The following is a 23,836-nucleotide window of genomic DNA, read 5'->3' as shown; positions in this document are numbered from 1 at the left end:
TATGCTAGATGCTTTATGTATATTAATTCATTTATTCCTTAAAAATCTTGTCAGGGCTTATTAACCCTACTTTATGGGGGAGGAACCAGAGGCTTAGGGTTAAGTAACTTGCCCAAAGTCAGGATGGCGGAGATTAGACTGTAAATCTCTTTGGCTCCAGGGCACATATTCATTAATTCAGTAAGCATTTATTATGCTCATCCTATATGCCTAAACTACATTAGCTTCTGGGGTCTTTACCTTTAATTAGTTTAAATGATTTTCATAATATGATAAATACTATGATAGAGGTGCTTATGGGAAGATTGCCTGCATGGTTAAACATTAATGCAGGACAGTCTATGTTGTGTGCGTAGCAAAGAACCGGACAACCAAACCTAGTAGTCTATTAGAAGGCTCTCTGGAGAGGGGAGCCTTAAAACACAGATTCATGGGTCTTACCTCAGACCTACTAAATTGAAATCTCTAGGATTAAGGCCCAAGTAGCTGTAATTTTTAAAGCTTCTCAGATGAATGGTGGCAGCCAAGTACCATAATATTAAGGAAAAATGAGAAGTTGTTGTGGACTTAGAAACTTCAAACAGAGAAAGAAAACCTTAAGATGAGCCTTTTGAGAATAAGATTTGATTGAAGAGGAAAGAAATGTCATGATAAAAATGGTATTTAGAAAGATTAACCTGGTCATTGTAGGAAGGTTGGATTTTAATTTGGATTGCTTTTTATGTGTTGAAGAATAGCTATAAAGCCCTGGGAGGCTTTGGATTTTCTTTTGAAAGGAACCTTCAAAGTCACTATATCAAATTCATTGATTTCAGGTGATCTGACTGAATTTTTACACATACCTGAGTAGCTACTTCATCTTAAAGGATAAGTTCACCTTGCTGTAGTAATTTAGGGAAACAGAAATGGGTTTAACTTTCTAAAGATTGGTGTTGTTTAGGCCTATCACTGATGTCTAGTCAAAAGCTATTATAAAATCTGGCACAATCTCTATACCCATCTATGCTCTTGTGCAGGTGTGCGCACACATGCATAGTTTGTCATATGATCAGCACGGGAAGTGATGATTGAGTTTTTTTTAATCTTGTACTCCTTTGAGAATCTGATGAAAGCTATGAACCTTCTCAAAAAAAGCACATACACAGAATTTTTATGTCATTTTAGGCTTTCACTTGTCCTCGACAGCCCTTTTAGAGCCCCCTTGAGGGTCCATTGATTCCTGCTAAAAGCCCCCGTAATACAAGTGTTGGGCATTTTCTTCTCTTTAGGCATAGCACTAAGCACACATTAGGCAGGCAGTCTATTTGAAAATTGAATAAGTGAATGAAAGTGACAGAAAAAATTCCAGGGTCTGGAATGATGATCACTCTAGTGATCTCTCTCAGGGTTACTTTTCCCCAATCTTAGCTCTGGAGTGCTCTAGGGAGGGGTAGAACAAGGCAAAGAAGCGTCATTCATTTGTGTATATGTGTGTGTGTAGTCTGGCCTAACTCAAACAAGGCCTCTTTGGGTTCTTAAGTAGGTTAGAGAATCATACCAATATGAAAAAAGTAGATAGGACCCTTCTCTGAATGCAGACATGCTATTCAGCTACTGACATTAGTAATTCTAACTGCTAAGTAATACTAACAGTAATACTAGTTGTTCTGCTAAGGAGTGTGAAAAAACAAAGGATGCTGTAGACATGGGTTACTTTTCAGGGGATTTGGTTTTGTTTGTTGTGTGCCTAAAATTTGTGGTACTGGGCAGATTATTGACAAATTTAAAATAGTGCCATCTCCCATGTTTATGCATTGGAAAACTCAATGTAGTTGATAGGCCTTTTATTCTCAAGTTGAGCTATATATTCAGTGTAATCCTAATCAAAATCTCAGCAGGGTTTTGAGAGTATATGTATGTGGAAATTGACAAACTTATTGTAAAATGTGTGGAAATGCAAGAGATCTAAAATAGCCCAGCCAATCTTGGAGAAGTTGAATAAAGTGGGAAATTCATACTACCAGGTATTAAGACTGCTATCAGGTATTGAGACTCAATCTTAGGTATTGAACAACAGAAGACACCAAGCACAAGGTATTGAGGCAGAACAAGGACAGATAAATAGATTAATGGAATAAAATAGAAAGTCTATAAACTGGCATATACATACTTGTTCACCTGATTAACAAGAGAGATGCCACTGCAGTTCAGTGGGGGACTGGGTGGTCATTTCAATAAACAATTCTAAATCAATTAGATATCCATATGGGAAAAAAAGTGAATCTTAGCCCCTACTTCAAACCATACCCATAAATTAATTCAAAATGGCTCATAGACTTAAATGTGAAAGGTAAACTAATAAAACTTCTAGAAGAAAACATAGGCAAATATCTTTATGACTGAGATAAGCAAAGATGTCTTAACTGGACAAGTAAAGCGTTAACCATAAAAAGAAGATGTTACATTGGACACCATGAACATTAAGAACTAATGTTAATCAAAAGTTAGGAGAATGAAAGCATAAACTTCAGATGTTTATCCAACAACATACTTGTTTCTAGAGTATACTATGGGCTAGAACAATTTTTAAAATAAGTAGTGTTTGACGAAGACAATTAGAAACCAGTGTTTTACTTGATATTTTTTAGATGGTAAATTCTATATCTAAATATCATAATAATATAAATAGCTTCTATAAATCAAAATGTTTTGACCATTAATAAAAGACTTAAGCATTTTACAAAAGAGGATAATATATGAAAAAGTGTTCAAAGTCATTAGTCATCAAGAGAAATGTAAATTAAAACTACAATGAGATACCACTATATACCCACCAGAATGGCTGAAATTAAAAAGACTGCCAATACCAACTGTTGACAAGGACATGGATCAACTAAAATTCTTACCCATTGCTAGTGAGAGCATAAATTTGTACAACTACTTAAGAAAACTGACAATTTCTACTAAAACTAAATATATACCTACCCAACAACTCAGCAACTCTACTCCTTGGTATACATATACTCAAATGAGTGCATATATCCACCAAAAGACATGTATAAGAATGCTCATACCAGCTTTATACATAATAGCTAGAAATTAGACACAAATGTCTGCCAACAGTACTCTGGTCAAGTTCTTTGTGGTATAGTCCAGTCATATAATGCATACTACACATCAGTAAAAAGAGTGAACCACTGACCTACACAACATGAATGAAACTCGCTGGCATAACAGTAAATGAAATCCATACACAAAGGACTCCACACTTTATGATGCAATTTGTGTAAAGTTTAAGAACAGGCAAAATGGATCTATGGTGACAGAAGTAAGAATAGTGCCAGGATGAGTTTTGACTGAAAACATGGCAAGGGAGCTTTCTAGGTGTTGAAAATGCTTAACTTCTTGATCTGCGTGGTGCTTACACTGAGGGATGTGTGTGTGTGTGTGTGTGTGTGTGTAAATTCATCAAATTATACTCTTAGGATTTGTATACTTTATGTTACAACTCTATAAAAAATAATAGTAATAACATCATCCCTACTTTAAAGCATTTAGAATCCATTGAGGGTAAGAGAGTGGGGAAGGAGTAACTCCTTTACTAAACACAGGATTTAATTGGGTTCTTTTTAAGTGTCTTATTCTTGTCTTTGAGTCCTTGGCAGAGTAGAAACTCAGTAAATGTTTATTCTATGAATGAACAGATAAATTTCTTGTCTTTATAAGTTAGCACTGAGATTGTTCACAGCACTTATTTTATTGATAAAGGGCTGAGTGATACTGAGCTTATAATATAACCAGTTTATAGTGAATCTTCTAATATCATGGAGGTTAAAATCCTAAAAAGCAGCAAACATAATGAGCTTCTGTTTCCTAAAGGGTTTGTGAAATGTGCTGAGACATTGTTTGGTAATGACTATCATTTAAAGATGTAACTTTAATTCAGGTTTTAATTAGACAAGTCTGCTTATGTTTTTTGTATTTGAAATCCTTTGAAGAGTTGGTGATAATTTGGGATACTTTGACTCTTTACAAGCCAAAGTCTTTTCAGGCATCCTGCTATTTATATCTTAAGGCTAATCTCCTATACTTTATTCCCTCAAATAATAGCTAGTTTTATAGAGGAACTCCAGCTATTTAAATGGGGGAGTCAGGCATGAGATCTGGAGTTTGAAACTCTGCTACCATTCCTTCTCATTTACTCATTTGCATTACTTCTGAGATTTCTGGATCATTTCTACTGGTTTAAGTACTGTTTTTGCCACCTAGAAACACTGTGGAATCCCATACTTCAATAAACATTTTGGAGTGGAAAAAAGAAGAGGATAAAAACAACAGGCATTTAAAAAATTCCAGAAAGAGTTTAAAACATTGCACCTTCAAAGCTAACAATCACAGCTAAATGCTGTAGTACAAATGTCTAACCTTGTTTTAGATGGCTTTTCTACAAAAAAAACCTCATCAAATATGGAGTAAGAAAGCCTCATTCTTTTCTATCAAGGTTTAATAATGTATGGTTGTCACTTTCCTCTAGATAACCTGTAATTATAGCAGATGGATTTGAAGTATAAAATAGTTTTGTCTAATGGACGCTGTCACACATTGCATTCTGTTTCCCCCTTAGACAGGATGTATGTTGCTCAGAAACAGAGTGTAGAGTCCGAAAGATGTCAAGTAAAGCACTAATTTTTAACTGCCTTCTTCAAGCATCAAATATTCATGTTAAAAATTATTCTAGCACATAACGAGAAATAAATTTATAGGTTTAAAAATATAGCTGGCTAATTATAGGTTATAGAAATATAGAAATGAAAAATTTATCTTTCATATGATAAAAATTATTCTTTGAAGAAATGAAAATCTTTTGTTTTCTGTTTATACTAAAATTCTAAATATAAATATTTTAATTCAAAAAGGAAGGATAGATATTCCTTATGAAAACATCTAAATTATTTAGAAACCTCTAACTGGCTTTAAACTAAGTGTGGGCTTTTTCATCAGGAAATTTTAATGTAATAAGATAAATCTTTACTTAAAATTTTAAATTGAGAAATACATGGCTGAAAAAAGAATAACCTTTAAAATTAACAACGTTTCTTCCACAAGTAAATTGCAAGAGGAAAAGAAAAAGAGATGGAGGAGAAATCTTTAGGTTAAAAAGTAAAAGACATAAATCAATCATAATATGTAAATCTTATTTAGCTCCTGATTTAGATTAACAAAATTTTAATAAATAAGAAAACTGAAAATTTGAGCATTGGGTATTTGACAGTATTAAAAACATTTTAAAAATTTGATCATTGTAGCTTTTAAAGTTTTTTTTCATTAGAGATACTGATGTATGGCTAAAAGAAGTCTGATATATACTTCAGAATTATATAGAGATAGTAAAGGGTAGAGATGAAACAAGAATGTCTATGTGTGTGAATAACTAAGCCCAGGTATTGATTACATGGGTATTCTTTATACTATTCTGCCACTTTTTTATATGTTTGAAAATCTCTATATTAAAAAATTTTTTCTTAAAAAACTAAGCCACAGATCATAAAATTTGAACGTGTACCACACACTTTATCTCCTATTCAAATAGTTTCTTCTATGTGCTTTGAGTCTAGTATTTCTCATTAGCTTAGCAAGGTAGGTTCAAATTCTTAGATGTGACATCATAGATGGGACTTAAAAGAATAGCTAGAAAACTGTTAGGGGACGTAGGCCTATTTGTTATGTTTTGATGGCAGAAGCTACATTGGTAGTATGCTGCTTTTATAAAGGTCTTGAAGTTTTAAAGTCTTTTTTCCTCATCCTAGTGACTTCTTGTACTTGGAATAAAATCCAAAATGCTTAATACGATTTAAAGAGATTTTATGTGATATATTTCCTGCCTTCCTCTTCTACCTTATATTAGTCTATTTTTTTCTTACCCACTATTTTCCGTAAGTACTGACTTCTCTGTTTCTAGAATCTGCCTCAATGTCTTTACATTGGCTACCCATTATTGACCAACTCCCATTCCGCCTTCAAATCTTTTTTTTTTTTTTTTGAGACAGAGTCTCGCTTTGTTGCCTGGGCTAGAGTGAGTGCCGTGGCATCAGCCTAGCTCACAGCAACCTCAAACTCCTGGGCTTAAGCGATCCTCCTGCCTCAGCCTCCCGAGTAGCTGGGACTACAGGCATGTGCCACCATGCCCGGCTAATTTTTTCTATATATATTTTTTAGTTGGCCAGATAATTTCTTTCTATTTTTAGTAGAGACGGGGTCTCGCTCTTGCTCAGGCTGGTCTCGAACTCCTGAGCTCAAACGATCCGCCCGCCTCGGCCTCCCAGAGTGCTAGGATTACAGGTGTGAGCCACCACGCCCGGCCCCACCTTCAAATCTTAAAAGTAGTGTTACTTCAGGGAAGCTTTTTCTCCCCACCCTTCTTTACATTTTTTCTTCACAGTAATAAATGTTATAATTATATATCTGTGTAAGTATTTGTTTATTTGTTTAATGCTTGCCTCTCCCATCGTCTGTCATAAGAGCAGGGATGGTACTATTTTGTTCATCAGTATAACTCTTACCACAGTGCCTGCCACGTAGAATGCAAATAGTAAATATTTGTTGAACAGACGAATAAAGGAATGAATGATAATGGCTTCTGCTCTTAGAGCAACACTGATTGGGCATTTCTGTCCAACATTCTCTTCTGTGCAGGGATTTTGGAAGCATGTTACAGGACCCAATTGCCTCTCTCATTTTGGTTTGTAGAATTGTCTGTTGGGTTGTAAATTAACAAACCCATCTTAATGTTTAGGACTATGTTTCTTGACTGACAAATTTAATTTCGGTGGACAACTGTAACTAAGCTTTAAATAATTAAAGAGTTAATGGTATTCACTTGCATTTATGTCAAATTTTGTTTCCTTTTTAGTTCTCTAAATTTAACTTATTTTTCCTTTCCTTAGGTACTCTCTGCCCTTGACATACTCCAGCCTCCACACATTGACTATTTTGAAGAAATGTATCCTAATGTGAAAAGAAGGGGACAATTTTTTTATTAATTTGTTCTTCTAGCACCTTTTGGGGTTCATGCCTTGAAGTATATTAAGTCTCACCCTTACAGAAGTGATTGAGTACTGGAACCAGGTAATTTTGAAATCCTAAGTATCCGGCAGAGCTCAGTATTATCTACGTACCTTGTGCGATGTTGCCACAGAACAGGATACCTGAACAGATGTCCTGTTTAATCCCCACACGGCCTTACAAGATAGATTATTACCGTTCCCATTTTACAATGAAACCAGCGAGGTAGCCATGTTGTAGTAGAACCCAGTAAAGTGTTCTTGTCACTATACAACAGCTACCTATCAGTTAAGAGAATAATACTGTCCTTTCTTATAATACTTGGAGTAAGATGAAAATTAAATATAAGTTAAATGTCTTGTGTCCCTTAGAATAATGGTGGTGATGGTTGTGGTTTTTTATCCGATGCCAGACACAGTTCTAAATTCTTTACCCATATGAGTTTATTTAATCCCTATAGCAACCCTCTGGGGAAGGTATTGTGGTTATTCCCATTTTACAGAAGATGAAATTGAGGCACAAAAGGTAAGGAACTTGACCAAGATCACAGAGCTAGTGCCTGTTGGAATTGAGATTTGATTCCAGGCAGTCTGACTGTATAGTTTTGCTTTCAACCCCTACTTATATGATTGTTTCAGGATAGAGGCTTTAACATTCTATTACTACTGGTAATGTCTAACAATAGTGTATTAGGTATTGTGAATAATAATGAACTATAAAACAATGCATGGTAATAGCTTCTGGGACTGTGCATGAAAAAAATTGAGACATAGGTTAGCCCATCTGATATTCCTAGGCAAAATGTCACCAGTTTCCTTTCTGTATTTAACTTGGTAAAAACTTTAAGTAGAAGACAGGGAAACCTAAATCATTAAATTTGGTGAGCTCATGATAGTGCAGTTTATTCAAACTTTAGGCTTTTTATTAACACTTTAGGTGTGTGACTCAGAATGGAAACCAATATAATAGTGAGATACTTTTTCTGATTCAGCAGTGAGACAAATGAAAATCTCATTCTTACACAGGTGGTAGGTAATTCCATACCATTATCTTTGATGATTTCCTTAGAAACTGGGAACAATTAAGAGCTTCCCAAAAAGGAAGAAAAAACTAAGCTGGTTAGGGAGTTGGGAAACCATAAAAGGTGATAGAATTATCACTGATCAACACTGCTGGGATGTTTTGATCTTTGATCTGGTAAACCAAAAGCTGTTGAATTCTATACTATCTGCCCTCCAAATCTGCCTGTTCTGCATCATGGATCAAAAATATTTGGAAAAAATAATAAAAAATAATACAAATAAAAAACAATACAGTATAACAACTATTTATATAGAGATGATTTAAAATATACAAATACTATGCCATTTTATATAAGGGAACATTCATGGATTTTGGTATCTGCCAGGGGTCTTGGAACCAATCCCTCTCGCATACCAAGGGACTGTTATAATATTTGGTCATATTTTAATCCACAAATCCTTTATGGAATTAATATTTCTGTGCAGTAAAGCTACAGTCCCCAATCTTGGTCCATGGCCTGTTAGGAACCAGGCCGCACAGCAGGAGGTGAGTGGCAGGTTAGTGAGCAAAGCTTCATCTGTATTTGTAGCTGCTCCCCATCACTGGCATCACCTGTAAGCTCCATCTCCTGTCAGATCAGTAGTGGCATTAGATTCTCACAGCAGCAAGAACCCTGTTATAAACTGTGCATGCGAGGGATCTAGGTTGCTCACTCCTTTTGAAAATCTAAAGCATGATGATCTGAGGTGGAACTGAGGCAGTGATGCTAGTGCTGGGGAGCAGCTGCACATACAGATTATCATTAGCAGAGAAGTTTGACTCCACAATAAATGTAATGCACTTGAATCATCGCAAAACCATTCTTCTTCCCACCTGCCCCATCCATGGAAAAATTGTCTTCCATGAAACCGATCCCTGGTGCCAAAAAGGATTGGGACCTCTGAAGTAAAGAATGAATTCAGTGGACTTGGGGTGCTCCAATCCTGTATATTCTAAAATAAGAACTGTCCCTTGACCAGTTCCTGGCTGATAAGAGTGTATAGATGAGACCTTAAGCCCAGTCAGATAGTTCTGACACACTCTTTTTTTTAAAAGTACAAAATTAACCTAAAGGCAGAAAAATCAAGGAAGTTCTTTTCTCCTCAACTGTACGTCAGTAGTGGCAACTAAGGAGGAGACATTAATGATTTCATTTCATGGACTTCCTGAAGATTATCTGGGTCCTCACTGAAGAAAAGGAGGGAGCTGGTAGGAGTTGGGCAGCAATTATTTCATTTAGCAGAAGTACCTCTTCCTACACCTGGCCAGGAACCACCCTATTTATCCTTTTAGTTAGTGGGAAGGAAATCCATGTATTAGAAGGCATTCCTATCAGTATGTGGTACTATGTAATACTTCTGTGTCTTTGGAAATGAAGTTACTGGAACCACACCTTGAAATTAGAAGAAATTCCCTGTATTAAATATGAATTTTGCTGCATTATAAGTTGTGTTGGAGGTTCCCAATGCCACTCTCAGGTTCAGTGATTTCCTAGAAGGACTCACAGGACCCAGAAAAGCTGTCATTCTCATGGTTACAGTTTATTATAGCAAAAAGATACAGATTAAGATCAACAAAGGAAAATAACTCATAGTGATTGGCATGATGTTCCAGTTGTCATTTCTAATGGAGTCCCATGGGCAGACCTTAATTATACCAGCAATGACGTATGACAACATGGGCAAGTGTTGCCAATCAGGGAAGCTCATCTGAGCCTTGACGTTCAGGATTTTTATTGTGGATCAGTCACATAAGCATGGAGTACCCATGTGACTGACCTTAGCTATTCAGTCTCCAGCCCTCTTTTCCTCTTTTACCCCTAGTGGTCAAACTAATATAGCATAGCCCAAGGCAACAGCAAACAAAAACAGGTATTTACTGTAAATCATATTGTTAGCATAAACTATCTGGCATGGCCAAAATGCCAGCTATACTAAGACACTGTTATCAGGTGGACATTGCAGTGGTTCAAAGGTTATTTCCCAGGAGCCTGCCAGAGGCCAGTCTTGAAGACTTTTATAATCTGCAGGGTTTGCACAGCCCAGACCTACTGAGTTAACCTTTACTGCACATAGGCCATCTGTGGAGAAAGAATGTTTTCATGTAAGATAAGGGTGAATATGGGTATATTAAATAAATGCCAAATATATTTAGCTTCTCTTTCATTGAACACTTAGCTAATTCATCATATCCATTTTCTGTCTTATAGTTCAAGCATAAATTGTTTATATCAGGCATTTATTTTGTGTACTTCGGTTTGTCATTCCTTTAAAAACCTTGTATGTGTTTCAATAACATAGGAGTTCTCATTCACTTACTGTTATTGACCATAATTTAATTGAGTCTGGGAGATCTATGATTTATATTATTTCAAATACTTATAGAACAGAGGAAATGTTAGCATAGTTATGGTTTAAAACCATGAATGGGCTGTGCAGTGTCTCACACCTGTAATCTCAGCACTGTTGGGAGGCCAAGGTGGGAGGATCACTTGGAGTTCGAGACCAGCCTGAGCAACAAAGCGAGACTTTGCCTCTACAACAAATAGAAAAAGTAGCCGGGCATGGTGGTGCACGCCTGGAGTCCCAGCTACTTGGGAGACTGAGGCAGAAGAATCACTTGAGCCCAAGAGTTTGAGGTGGCAGTGAGCTATGATCGCACCACTGCACTCTAGCCAAGGCAACAGAGCCAAGACCCTGTCTCCAAAAATGAAAAAAAACCATGAGTGGCATAGGTGGTTTAGTAGCTGTTGATAGCTAATTTCAGCCCATTTCATTAGTTAGAATGTTTCTATGAAATTGCCTTCCCCAAAATTGTTTACAAATGTTCAAATAAAGAGCATTTGTCATAAAATATTCATGAAACCCTCTGGTATACCATTTATTTAAATATTTTACTTTATTTCATCTCATTATATCACTTAATTTTTTAGCTTCAGGTTAAAAAATTGACATGTCACTCACAGTAATTAGCTGGCTACAGATGGAAAAATCTTTCAAACTTAATATTCTCATGTTTTCTGTCTTATAATTTTTAGCTATATGTGGAATCATTCACAGAAAAAAGATAAATGTTTTCCAATAGTGGTGTCATTTGGAAAAAACTGAATCCTTTTAACGTGTTAAATAAAAAGGAATCATGTCCAGAGCTGCCACAGGATTATAAAGACTTTTTAGGAAGGAATGATTTAGCTTGGCGTATAGGATACTAAAAAGTTGTGTTATAGGACAGCTATTACAGGAAAATTTAAGAAATACTTCAGTTATAAACATACTTTGCCTTTGCTGCTGATTGTTTTAATATCCTGAATGGGAAGTTTTCTGCGTCCTGTGTTTTTAACACAAATTGTTATAGCCAGAGCAAAAAACAAAATTTCCTCATTTTCCTTATTCCTCATTTTTCTGAAAAATAAAAAAAAAACCCTTATTACCTAAAACACAAAAATATTAAAGATTAATAGGACCTCAAGTTACAATACGAATTCAACATAATATGTTATCTATGTCAGCAGCTCCCTCTGTAGTATCTAAAAAACATGCACACACACTATGCATGGTTTTAGACAATTCTTTTTTAATTTGGAGGATTATTGTGTCTGTAGATTTTAGACTGGGTAATATTTTGAATTTTAAATATATGATCATGGCATTGTGCTTTTCAGAAACTCTTTGAGGTCTGTATGAGGCTCTCTTTTAGGCAAGTTCTGAACATGTTGCTATGCATCTAATGGATGTTTTAATATTAATATTTAGTTGAAGGGATCAGTACATAGAATCAAAAATATATGTTTACATTACTTAAGTTGTGAGGGAAAAGAAATAATCTTAAGTTGTCATCCACTGTACATATAGTATCATGTCATTACACTGTTTTCTAAAATCAGAAAAATTAGAATGTTGTATTACATATTCAAGGTTTAATAGACATTTTAAGCAACAGATGCCTTAAAATCCAATTGAATAGTTAATATCATTTTAGAATTGAATAGTTAATATCATTTTAGAAAATCTGAGTTCTATGAGCATTTTTATGTAATCAAGTGTACAGTAAGAATATCATCATATAGTATCATAAGGTTAATCATACGTATTCCCCAAGAAACTTAAACTGTAATAAAATGATTATATCGGTGCCCACCAAAAATTTAGCTTCAGTTTTGAAACACCATGCATCTTTAGATAACTGCTTCAAGCAACTAAAAAAAAGATTAGATAATTCCTTCCAGCAACTAAAAACAAAGATATTATCTAGATTGTAACTGTTCACAAATCTGCCTACAGGGTACAACAGATAGTAGCATAAGTCAGGTATGGAAGGAGCAATAAATTCTACCATGACCTCTGTTCCTTCTGGCTTTTTGTTTTCATAGTTTTTAATCTAATACATCAACCTAGGAAATATATTCTTTAATAATTTTAAAGATTATATATTTTTCTGAGCTAATGTTTTAGCTTTTAAAGGATTACATTTTCATTTTATACTTTTCTATTTGGTCATCTGTATGAAAACAATTTGGTACTTAATTACTTGGAGCCTACTGAAATTTAATCCAAGAAAAACCAGTTCTAATTGTTTGATTAGAAAACAATATTTATTATGCTTCAGTCAGGATTCTGAATGCTGTACAATGCGCATAGACAGGCCCCTTCCCAGAAAGCACTGGATGCCTACTGGATTGGAAATAAAAATTTGGTTTGTTTTGGAAAAAACTTATTTTTAACTTGAAGCATAATATTAGCATTTTATGGACAAGAATATGGGTGATATAGGTCTTCTGTGCTAGAAGCAATTACATTCTAAACCCAGTGGAAATGAGAAGTCTAATGGAGTGGCCATGCATCCTGATTTGTTGAGACAGCCCTGGATTTTACCTGATGTTCTGGCATAATTATTATTAAGTTCCTTCTTTCACGCTCAGAAGTGTCCCTCTTTGGATGAAAGGTTTGGCTTGTGCAGGCAATGTTTAAACAGAAAACTCTTGTTACAAACACAGTGAGGAAACCTATGTGTCAGAATTAGCCATTTAGAGTCTCCAGTGCTATGAAACAGCTCTGTAACCCTCAGGGAATCTTAGGAGTCAGTAAAGAGCGAAGAACAATACAAATGAAATGCATATTCGGTTATGTATGTGTACTCGTTGTGCAACAATAGTACCAGCAAGGGCCAGAAATCTGGGAGCTTTGAAGATTCCCATATTGTAAGAATTTCCTATTCGTTTATTCTATAAACATATTAGCATCAACTGTATTCCCAGAACCAGGATTTTTTGTCTATTTTGTTTACTATTGTATTACCAGCACTTAGAACAGTGCCTGACGTAGAGTAGGGACAAAATAAATGTTTTGTCTTTCTCAAATAAGACAGATAAGATTGTCTCTGCCTCCAGGTTTATAATCTAGTGTAGAATACAATCACATAAATAATAGCTCTAATATAGGTTGGAAAGTATGATAGAAAAGAACCATGGTATCTTGGGAACACTGGGGGTCTGATTTTTACTCTTTACCATTTTAGTTTGCAAGCTGAATTACTTGAAAGACACTTGATGATTTAAAACAAAAATTTTTACTTACCCCCTGTCACCAATCCTGGCTCTAGACCTCTGAAGCCTAGGATAGAAATGCAGAGAAAGGCAAAACCAGAATAATCTAGAACAGCCAATTCCTCAATTCACCACCACTTTGTCAATACCTGGTCAGCCTTGTTGATCCGTTCAGCCAAACCTTTAGCTCTACTATGTGTATGACACTGTACTAATCTCTGTGGTGGCTACAAAGATGAATTATTCATTTATTTAGATTTTTTAAAAATTTAATGTGTCAGGCACTGTCCTAAATACTTTACTCATATCTCCATTTTACAGAGGAAGAAATGTAGCTCAGAGAGGTAAATAACTTGTCCAAGGTCACTTAGAAATGACAGAGCTGTGATTTAAACCCATGTTGTATAGCCCAGTTGGCCAGGAGTGCTCTTAACCCAATATGCTCTGTTGCTTCTTAATGCTTTCTCTCAAAGGGAATATAGTCTATGGGGGAGAGATGAGATGTAAAGAAATAACTGTCATATATGGTAGAATATACCCAAAGAATATAGACAGGTGATGTGGGACTTTAAAAGGAGAGGTTACTTCAGACAGAAAAAACAATTAGGAGACTTTTTGGAGGAAAAGACATTTCAGATGATCATTGATGGATGAGAACAGGTCGCATTGAAGAGGACAGATATTCCAGAGGGAAGGAGTAAGTATTGGGAGCATAATTAGGGAGTGGTAAATTCTCCAGTTGGCTAGAGTTTAGCATGCACAGATAATGAGAAATTATGCTAGTTGGGGCAAAGTAATGGTGGGCTTTAAATGTTAAACTAAGGAAGTTGGTCTTCATTCAGTAGGCATTGGAGGTACAATAAAAGATTTTTGTGATGAGGAGTAACAGTATCAGAAGTATACTTGAAAAACTTAACATGGAGTTCCGTTTGGGATAATGAAAAAGTTATGGAAGTAGATAGTGGTGATGGTTGCACAACACTGTGAATGTACTTATGCCACTGAATTGTACAGTTAAAAATGATTAAAATGACGTCTGTAATCCTAGCACTCTGGGAGGCCGAGGCGGGAGGATCGCTTGAGGTCAGGAGTTTGAGACCAGCCTGAGCAAGAGCGAGACCCCATCTCTACTAAAAATAGAATGATATGGACAGCTAAAAATATATATAGAAAAAAATTAGCTGGGCATAGTGGCACATGCCTGTAGTCCCAGCTACTCGGGAGGCTGAGGCAGAAGGATTGCTTGAGCTCAGGAGTTTGAGGCTGCTGTGAGCTAGGCTGACGCCATGGCACTCTAGCCCGGGCAACAGAACAAGAAAGACTGTGTCTCAAAAAAAAAAAAAAGAGATGGTAAATTTTATGTATATTTTGCCACAATTATAAAAAACAACAACACTGTAATAAGGACCTGACTCTTGGGGATAAGAGGCAGTGACTGTTGGGAAAGGAGAACAGAATGATGCTTGGCATCTTCCCAGATGGCTTTTCATGATACTTAATGTTCACTTTATGCCCTAACTTTCAAACTTTACCCTTAGCAAAGATGTACCAGTAATACGAAATGTAATGGCCATTGCCATTACCTTTAAGGAGCTCATAGTTTAGTAGAGATGGTAGACAGTTTTCAAATAATTATAATACCAGAGTAATCAGTTTTACAATAGAGATATTAAACACATTCTCTTATGGATAAAAAGTGCCCTGTCCTCCTTCTCTCCTCTCCCACCCCACTCCCAGAAATAGAAATAGAGCTTGGAGGACTTGTCTGCAACTTATATTTCAGTGTTCAGTAGTCTGTCTTATATGAGCCAATACAAGAGCAGTTCCGTATTTGTAGGATAAGTATATTTTCAGTATTTCTAGTTGTATTCTTATTTTTCCACAAAATTTTAACCCATATCTGATTCCTATTCATGGGTCCATGTAACCCTTTTTGGATAGCTATTCTAATTAAATAGCTATGTAAAATAATACTAATCTATTGTTCCATCTAAGTGCATAATAGAATATTCTGTAAACATTGGAAAGTGGGTACTGTGAACAAATGCATTAGGCACTATGTTGGATCACGTATCTAGACAGAGGAGGCAGATCCTTTTAAATGGACCAGCATTTATTTCATCTCTTCTCAACTGCCATAAAAAGTACTCAGACACAGACTTCTTTGGTATACCTCTCCCAGATTCTTTCTTCTTGTAGTTTTTTATTCTCTCTTTATTTTGAATCTTCTCTGCCCTTTAGAACTGTTCTTTTTAATAATTTTGTCTTTTAAACTTTCCAACCAAAAATGAGCTACACTGGTGATGGGTAGCACTGGATAGGTAAGGAAGCATCTGTAGATTGGTATGTTGGGAAACTTGCCCTCCTTTCAGAATGCTGTTGCGGTTGTTTATACCACTTATAGCAGTCTGCTCTGTTTTTATGACATCATTCATGCATATTTACAGTAGATCAGAATGGAGTAAATGCTCTCAAATCCTGGACAGAAGGATGTTTGAAACTGAATTGTCTGGACACGGAAGTTAAATTTTTCAGACCTGTTAAGGAAAGGTTCAACAGGTCTGATTTGAGGGCTTGTTGTCTTTTGGAGAAAGTGTTAATATTCTTGTATTGGCAGTAGGAAGCATGATGCGGTTTATATGACTGATACGTACATTCTTTACCTTCTGAATTCATTAAGAGGTAATTAAAGAATTTGTCCTTTCTCTTCATGAATGAAAAAATTCAAGCAGTAGAATAATGTTCCTAATCTCTTTCAAATGTCTTTTTTTATATTGGGAAAAATGGTGACTGTTCCAATCATTTCAGCTTCTATTCCTTGGCTCTTAATCTCTGGATTTATGTGTATGTGTACTTGCTTTGGAGGGTTATGATGGCAGAAGGTTAATCACCAGGCTCTATCATCTACATTTGACAGGCACAGAGCTTGTCTTTGCCTTCTCCAGAACACTTTGTGAAGAAGAGAGCTGAGGTTTGAAATAACATTATTTTCTCTAGCATGCTCTTCTTGTTTTATTATGTTCATGGTTGTAGCTTAAGAGACAAGGACTCATCTGACAGAACCTTCTGGGCTATAACAGAGTAGGTAGAATGACAGCTCTCTAGCATTTTTCCTTTTATTTTCTGGTGGTCAAATTGGTTTTGTTTTTTTTTTTTTTGAGTCAGTTTTAAATTACAGTTGAGGTAGTTTTAATTTTTGACATTCTATACAACAAATTAGTTACTTTTAAAAGAAAAGGAATTTGCCTTTGCCTGGGAAAGAGATTGTCGTATTCAAACATTTTAACAACGTGACCTTTTATTCCATTGATTTCTATAGAGAAGCACGGGCATGCTTCAGAAAAGGTCAGTGATTCTAATTGAAGCACACTGATTTTTTTTTTCTGGTTGCAAAGGTGCCCATGCTTTTTGTTACAAAGAAGATGATGAGATTTAGGGCCGACCATTTGTTACAAGAGAACACAATTCTCTCTGGGACACATTGCTGTTTTTCTTTCATGTGGAAACCATTGTTTGAAATCAACATTGTCATTATCCGTACTATTTAATGCCCTCAAGTTTATTTCAGAGCAGACAGTTTCATACTTGAAATTTCCTTCAACCTGACTTTGGAAGAAAAAAATGTCAGGAAAGATTCTATGAAGTCTCACATATTTATGATTGTGGAATTTTTTTCTTTCAAACAGGAATGCAGGATTTCAGAATTAGTGCTTAAGCATGTTAGTGCTTAAGCATGTTTTAACCGTCGTACTTGTCATATCAGAGATTCCATGGCTTTAGGGGCCAGGCTTGGGTATCTGCATCCTATGGTTTATTAAATCAAGAATTTATTGTGTCCTTTGGAAAGTCACCTGATTCTCATATTTGTTCCAACAACTATCACATGAAGATGAAGACTCTTAAAAAAAAAAAAAAAGATTGTAGAACTGTTGACCAATATGGGGCCTACTTGATAAATATTTAATACTGTAAGATTTCCTTTTTATAATCTGCCTTAGCATTAGTTTCTGTCAATATGAAATTTAAAAAAGAATGATAAAGGTTCCATTATGTGAAATAAGTAAAGAGTGTTTAGGGATTAAAATTAGGTTTTGAAATCTTTCTGTCTATATTCATTCTGTAGGAAATAATTTGATACAACAGGTTCCCCATTTTCTTCTCATCCCAACCTAGCTAAACCAGTTAAATACCCTTATTTTGTTATTTGAAAGCTTTTAACATATCATAAAAACTTTTTCATACATCAGTAGCTCATTGCACATAGAACATTAAATGCGTTCTCAGACTTCAGTTCAGTTGAGCAGGTAAACCAGCTTACTATAATTCTGAACTCGAGATGGCAAGAGTTTTTGAACCTGATAGATTTTTACATAAGGTAGTATCACAGGGCCAGGCATGGTAGCTCACACCTGTAATCCCAACACTTTGGGAGGCCTAAGCAGGGGGATTGTTTGAGACCTGGAGTTCGAGACCAGCCTGGACAACATGGCAAGACCCCTGTCTCTACCAAAAAAAAAAAAGTATCACATAGATGCACAACTTGAGTTGTCCAGAATGGTTAGCTATTATTAAAGTGCTTATTTAGCAGTGCTTTATTATGACATATTTGTGCAACACTTTGTAGATAGTATTTATTTATAATACTTTATAAATTCCTCCAGTTCTTTTTATTGACTCTCTAAATACTGTGTAATGAATCATTTTTATTCTTTCTCTTTTGTCTGAGAGGTGGGAAAAATCTAAGTCATAGACTAGGTTGGCATGGCTGAACATGGGAATGTGGAAAATTGACCTTCATCCCATTGTGACATAATTTCCTCCTTCAGTTTGAGATCACAGTAACCACCCCTGTTCATATGCCCTGTAGTAATGGTCATATCCCCTTTTTTAGTTCCTTTAAAAGCCCTTCTTGTCTGCATAAAGATTACCTAGACTTTAGTGTATAGCAAATCCTAAGATTGTTTTAAAGAACTGTTTAAAGTTCCAATTCACAGTTGGAATTTTTTACCCTCTGCTTTGAAGAGAATCACTATAGATGGAACAACTTACTCATCCTAGCTCTTTGAAACACCTGTGTTCCAGGTGAAGCCAAAAAAAATTCTAAAGCTTGAATCGAGTCTTTTCACCTCTCCATTAAAAAGTAAATACATCTCTAAAACTTCCCAGCTGGTGGGAATGAAATGCTGCCAGGGCTCCTAACTATTAGAGGGTAATATTGAATAACAACAAAGCCACACTTAATTTGAGCTTCTGAAAAGCCTCATAACCCCATTATCATTCTCCTGAACTGCTTAACCTTCTGATTATTAGCCTCTTGACATTTAATTCAGGTGTGAGAGTTTAGGGAGGCCCATGGGATGGTATTTATTTGATCTTTTTTGTCATATCCCACTGTTCTGACTTTATTTCTATTTTTGAAGGTTGCTAGACACCAGGAGGCATGTGTTATGCAGAGACCTAGAGGTTTCAGAAGCCACTAAATATATTAGACCTGCCTTAATTAGAGGATATGGGGAATTAGTGGGGCTTTTAGCCACTACATGGACCAGCTGAGTCTCCTGCTATCAACTCAATTTATTTGAGAGCAATACCTCAGGAAACTTAATAGACTTATAGCACACTAGCACTTATCTGAATGTTAGCCAGAGTACAGTTTATTTATGTACTACTTATATTACTTTCTTCTCTACATACCCTGTGCATGTCATTATTAAATATTAATCAAGAGCCCTGAATTGCACAATTGGCAATGGGTTTAATAATTGCATGTTTAATTGACAGTCTTTTCCTCTTTTTAACACATCACTTAGAGTTGGCAAGAGAAGCAGATGGTAGAAAATAGAATCAGGTTGAAGTGGCATTTTTTCCCAAAGGAAATATGATTTGCATGAGTAAGCAAAGTTTTGGGTTTTGTGTGTGTTTTTGCTTTTGGGGGATATGTGGAATATTAGTCAGTTACAGAATATTAATCTGATAGCTAATTTTTACCATGCTGAGCTCAAGACTAAGAAGGAAACCCTTCAGGCTACTAGAAACCCTTTACCAAAACCAGGAGTCCCCTGTGTGAGGGTTCTTAAAGGTCTCACAGAGATTAGCACTTTCAATTGCTCCCTTGTGTTTCCCATATATCCAACATCAATCATAGGTATTTCTCAAAAATAATATGCCCTGTAGAAAACTTTTCTTTTTTTTTTCTTTCTTTTTTTCTTTTTCTTTTCTTTTTTTATTGAGACAGCGTCTCACTGTGCGCAGGCTGGTGTCGAACTCCTGAGCTGCAGGTATCCTCCCTCCTCAGCCTCCCAGGAAGCTAGGACTACAGGCGTGAGCCACCACGCTGGGCCAGAAAACTTATCTTGATCTAAGAAAGGGCTTTTTGTCCTCATATGAGTGGACTCTGAAGGAATATGACTGTCAAAGATAACACTTTTTTTTTTGGTGCCAGAAAACCCACATGAGACCACATTAATAAAAAGTGAATAAAATTTTTCTCTTCAGTGGTCATATCCTTTTGAGATCACAGTGGCTTAAAGGAGCTTTTTTGAGTGGTTGCCAGTTTGTTTTTTACTTTTATTCTTTTGCTTTTTTTTCCTTGGGGAGGAACATCAGGAAGAAATAAGAGCACAGTCATACATTTTGCAAAAGGCCATGGACTTTGATATCAGGTAGTCCTGAGTTCAAATTCCTATTCTTTCCCCCATTACTAGCTTTTTGACCTTGAAAAATTTATTTGCTATTCCTGAACCTGTTTCCTCAGTGATAATGGAAATAATATTCTTCCTTACAGGTGATTGCAAGGAATAGATGAATATATGTATATAGGACATTTGGCACAGGATATGGCATATTGATGTTTAACTCAGTACGCTTCTTTACCGCCTATAACGATGACAACAGCAATAGCAGCTACCACCTAACCCTTGTTCACTGTGGGCCAAGCATTTGTATGTGATTCTATCCTGGCAGTAACCCTGTGTAGTCAGTGTCATTGTGCCTATTTTATAAATGCAGAAACAGACTCAGAGAAGTTATTTAACTTGCCTAATGTTATCAGGCTAATAAGTGGCAGAATCAAGATCCTAACTCTGGTCATTTTGGTTCCAAAGCCTACAACACTTCCTTCCACTGCTAAATCTGTTTTACTCATTTTACAATCAGTTTCCAGGCCTTCTCTCTTCTGAAGTGGAATTATTTTATTCTTAACTTTTTCTATGGTTTTATATTTTTGAGATTTACTTCATCTTTTGAAGAACAGAGTACAAGTTTAGAACAAGGGCTGGAATATAGCACCACCTCTGCTGCATACTAGCTATGACCTTTGACTAGTTCTTTCACCTCTCTAAACCTCTTTGCTCATTTTTGTATTAATATAGTAGAATCATAATAAGACTTACTTCTTAGAGTAATTAAGAGTAGGTGAAAGGCCGGGCACAGTGACTCATGCCTATAATCCTAGCACTTCCGGAGGCCAAGGTGGGAGGGTAACTTGAGGCCAGGAGTTTGAGACCAGCCTGAGCAAGAGTGAGACCCCATCTCTGCAAAAAATAGAAAAATTAGCCAGATATGGAGGTGCACACCTATAGTCCCAGCTACTGAGGAGGCTGAGCCAAGAGAATCACTTGAGCCCAGGAATTTGAGGTTGCAGTGAGCTGATGACACCACTGCACCTGGGTGGCAGAGGGAGACCCTGTCTCAAAAAAAAAAAAAAGTAGGTAAGGCAAAACAAATTTAAAGCTGGATTTCTAACATATAGAAAATTGTAGTAAGTATCAGCTATTTTTCTTTTTTGGTCAAGCTTCTGTGTTCATGTACATTATTAAACTCTTTTTGCTTCCTTTTTGTCCTGTCTGCTTGATTTTTACATGTTAATGTCAGTCTTTTCCTGACCTCTTGACTGTTGCCTTGCTTTCATCCATCTTTTTTCTCTGTCTTGTCATTGAGTTAGCATGCTCTCTACACCCACTTAGTACCCAGTCAGTATTTATTGATGCTAATGATGGTGGTTAAACCAAGATGCTGTTGGCACCAGTCCTGCAGCCTGTGAGGCTGTTGAGTAATCATGACTTCCTAAAAACAGAAAAGTACTCAATCATGTTATTCATAATTGAAGGTCAGAATTTGATGTCAGCATTTGTTTTCTGTGGTGATTATGTAGCTTTTTCTGCAGAATTACCTTTGACAGTTGGGATAGTCAGGATTTCTGGCATGAGCCTGATTACCATGTGTTCTTAAATTACTTCCTAAAATAGATGCAGCATCATAGAGGTGGGTTAAACAAATATTGAACATAGTACAGATTTGTTTTAATTGGAGCAGGAGGTAAGGGGAGTCATGTCATTGAGGTGTAGTTGGCTGCCAGGCTCTAGATTCGTTTCCTCATCTTCTTGCTATAATCATTTTTGCATCAGAAAAAAATTATACAAATCTGTTTTTAATTGTAAGCACCCTGCTTTGTTCTCCGCCTTTTTGGTATCTTTAATATGTTCCTACCTTATTTTCTTGATCCTCAGAAGATTCTTTATTTTTTGTTTTTTCCTACCTCAAATTTTCTTCTCCATGAAAACATTTTGTTCGTCAGCAAACTTTGTGGGAGTCTAGCAGGATTTCTTGCTTATTATATTAATATATGGGCACTATACACTAACAATTCAGCTGTTGATACTGGTGTGCATTATTCTAGAGAATGTCATGTCATGAAGGTTGAAATTACAACCCATTAATGGTGATGGACTTACAAAATTTTAGTATCCAGATTTTTTTAATAAAAAAAGGAAAGAAATTAAAAAAAAATTTTTTTTTTAAAGAAAAAGCTGTCTAGGCACAGTGGCTGATGCCTGTAATCCCAGTGCTTTGGGGGAGCTGAGGCAGAAGGATCACTTAGGCTGAGAGTTCAAAACCAGCCTGGGCAACATAGCAAGTCACCGACTGTACAAAAAAATGTTAAAAAATTAGACAGGTGTGGCAGTGTGCGCCTGTATTCCTTGCTACTTGGGAGGTTGAGGCAGGAGGATCACTTGAGCCCCGGAGTTTGAGGTTACAGTGAGCAGTGACCATGCCACTGTACTCTAATCCAGGCAACAGAGCAAGACCCTGTCTGTTTAAAAAAAAAAAAAAAGCTATGCACAAAAGTACTTTTCAGCAAGCTGAGATAATCCCTCTACAAACTGTGGGATTATTTCTTATTTACAGTTGTGTTTTACCAATGATAGAACTAAGACTAAAATTCACATGTTAGGGAGAAGGGAATAAGAATACTGACATGGATTTGAGCAGTTACTTCAGATGTCTTAGGATTCAGTTCCTTCTAAAAAGAAAGACTAAAACTCAAAAAGAAAAATTAGTTCTTTAGCAGAACCTGCTTGTGTTGTGAGGGTTCGTTTCAATATTAATAATTCACATACAGTGGTTAGAGAAATGTCTGACACATGGTGAGCACTCAGTAAATGTTCATTGCTTTTATTTTTATCACTTCATATGTGGTTTCAAAAAATTTTTTTAAGGTGAACCATTTTAGGAAACAAAATGGGTGTGTATATGAGTGTGTTGTACAGATACAGTATAGATAAATTACCAGTTAATGTGCACGTCTAAATTAGAAATTTGTAGGAGCTGAAGAAAGCTTTTTTCTTGATGATTTCTCACATGTGTAAATCTCTGTGGTTATTGGAATTTAGCAATTCTAATAATTGAGAGATCTGTCTCTTTAGAAGAATATATCTTGGTTGTGCTACTTAGTTTCTCTTATTCCTGTTGGCTCAATGATGGTGTATGGCAAGTGTGGTGTATTCAATTCCAAAACAGTGCTTAAGGGCTTTTATGAGATTAACAGCCATAACACTGGTGTAATCTTGAGTGAATTGTTTAAGTGAAACAATGGTGCTTGTCTGTCTCCCTGGTTAGGCTGTTGAGTTACTCAGCGAGGGCAGTAGGCTGTCTTGTATACCATTGCATTTCTGTTACCTAGAATGGTGTCTTGTACCTCCTGCTATTCAGAATTTGTTGAGGAATGAAGAATAACTTCCCATTTGAAAACACATGGCAATGGAACAATTCTAAAAACTACTTTATGTAATGTAATATTGAATTTCTGATTTTGCTTGAAGCCTGGTTTTTGCAACATTTGAGTAATGCTGGTCTCATGTATTTCGTTTTCTCTCTTAATAGTAAACAGATTGAGGCAATATAATTTCATGG

The 23,836-nt window shown here is 36.0% G+C and overlaps 1 protein-coding gene across 2 annotated transcripts in view; it reads left to right on the top strand.

Moving 5' to 3' along the window:
- Positions 1-23,836, top strand: part of NLK (nemo like kinase) — a 145,240-nt gene that overhangs the window by 77,154 nt on the left and 44,250 nt on the right. For both annotated transcript variants that reach the window (XM_045525405.1, XM_045525404.1), the window contains exon 3: positions 6,924-6,979. In XM_045525405.1, coding sequence (XP_045381361.1) covers positions 6,924-6,979 — 56 coding nt within the window. The remainder of the gene's footprint in view (positions 1-6,923; positions 6,980-23,836) is intronic.

The sequence above is a fragment of the Lemur catta genome, chromosome 15 (genome assembly GCF_020740605.2).
Source record: "Lemur catta isolate mLemCat1 chromosome 15, mLemCat1.pri, whole genome shotgun sequence".
Classification (NCBI taxonomy): domain Eukaryota; kingdom Metazoa; phylum Chordata; class Mammalia; order Primates; family Lemuridae; genus Lemur; species Lemur catta.
This window is presented reverse-complemented; position numbering and strand designations above follow the sequence as displayed.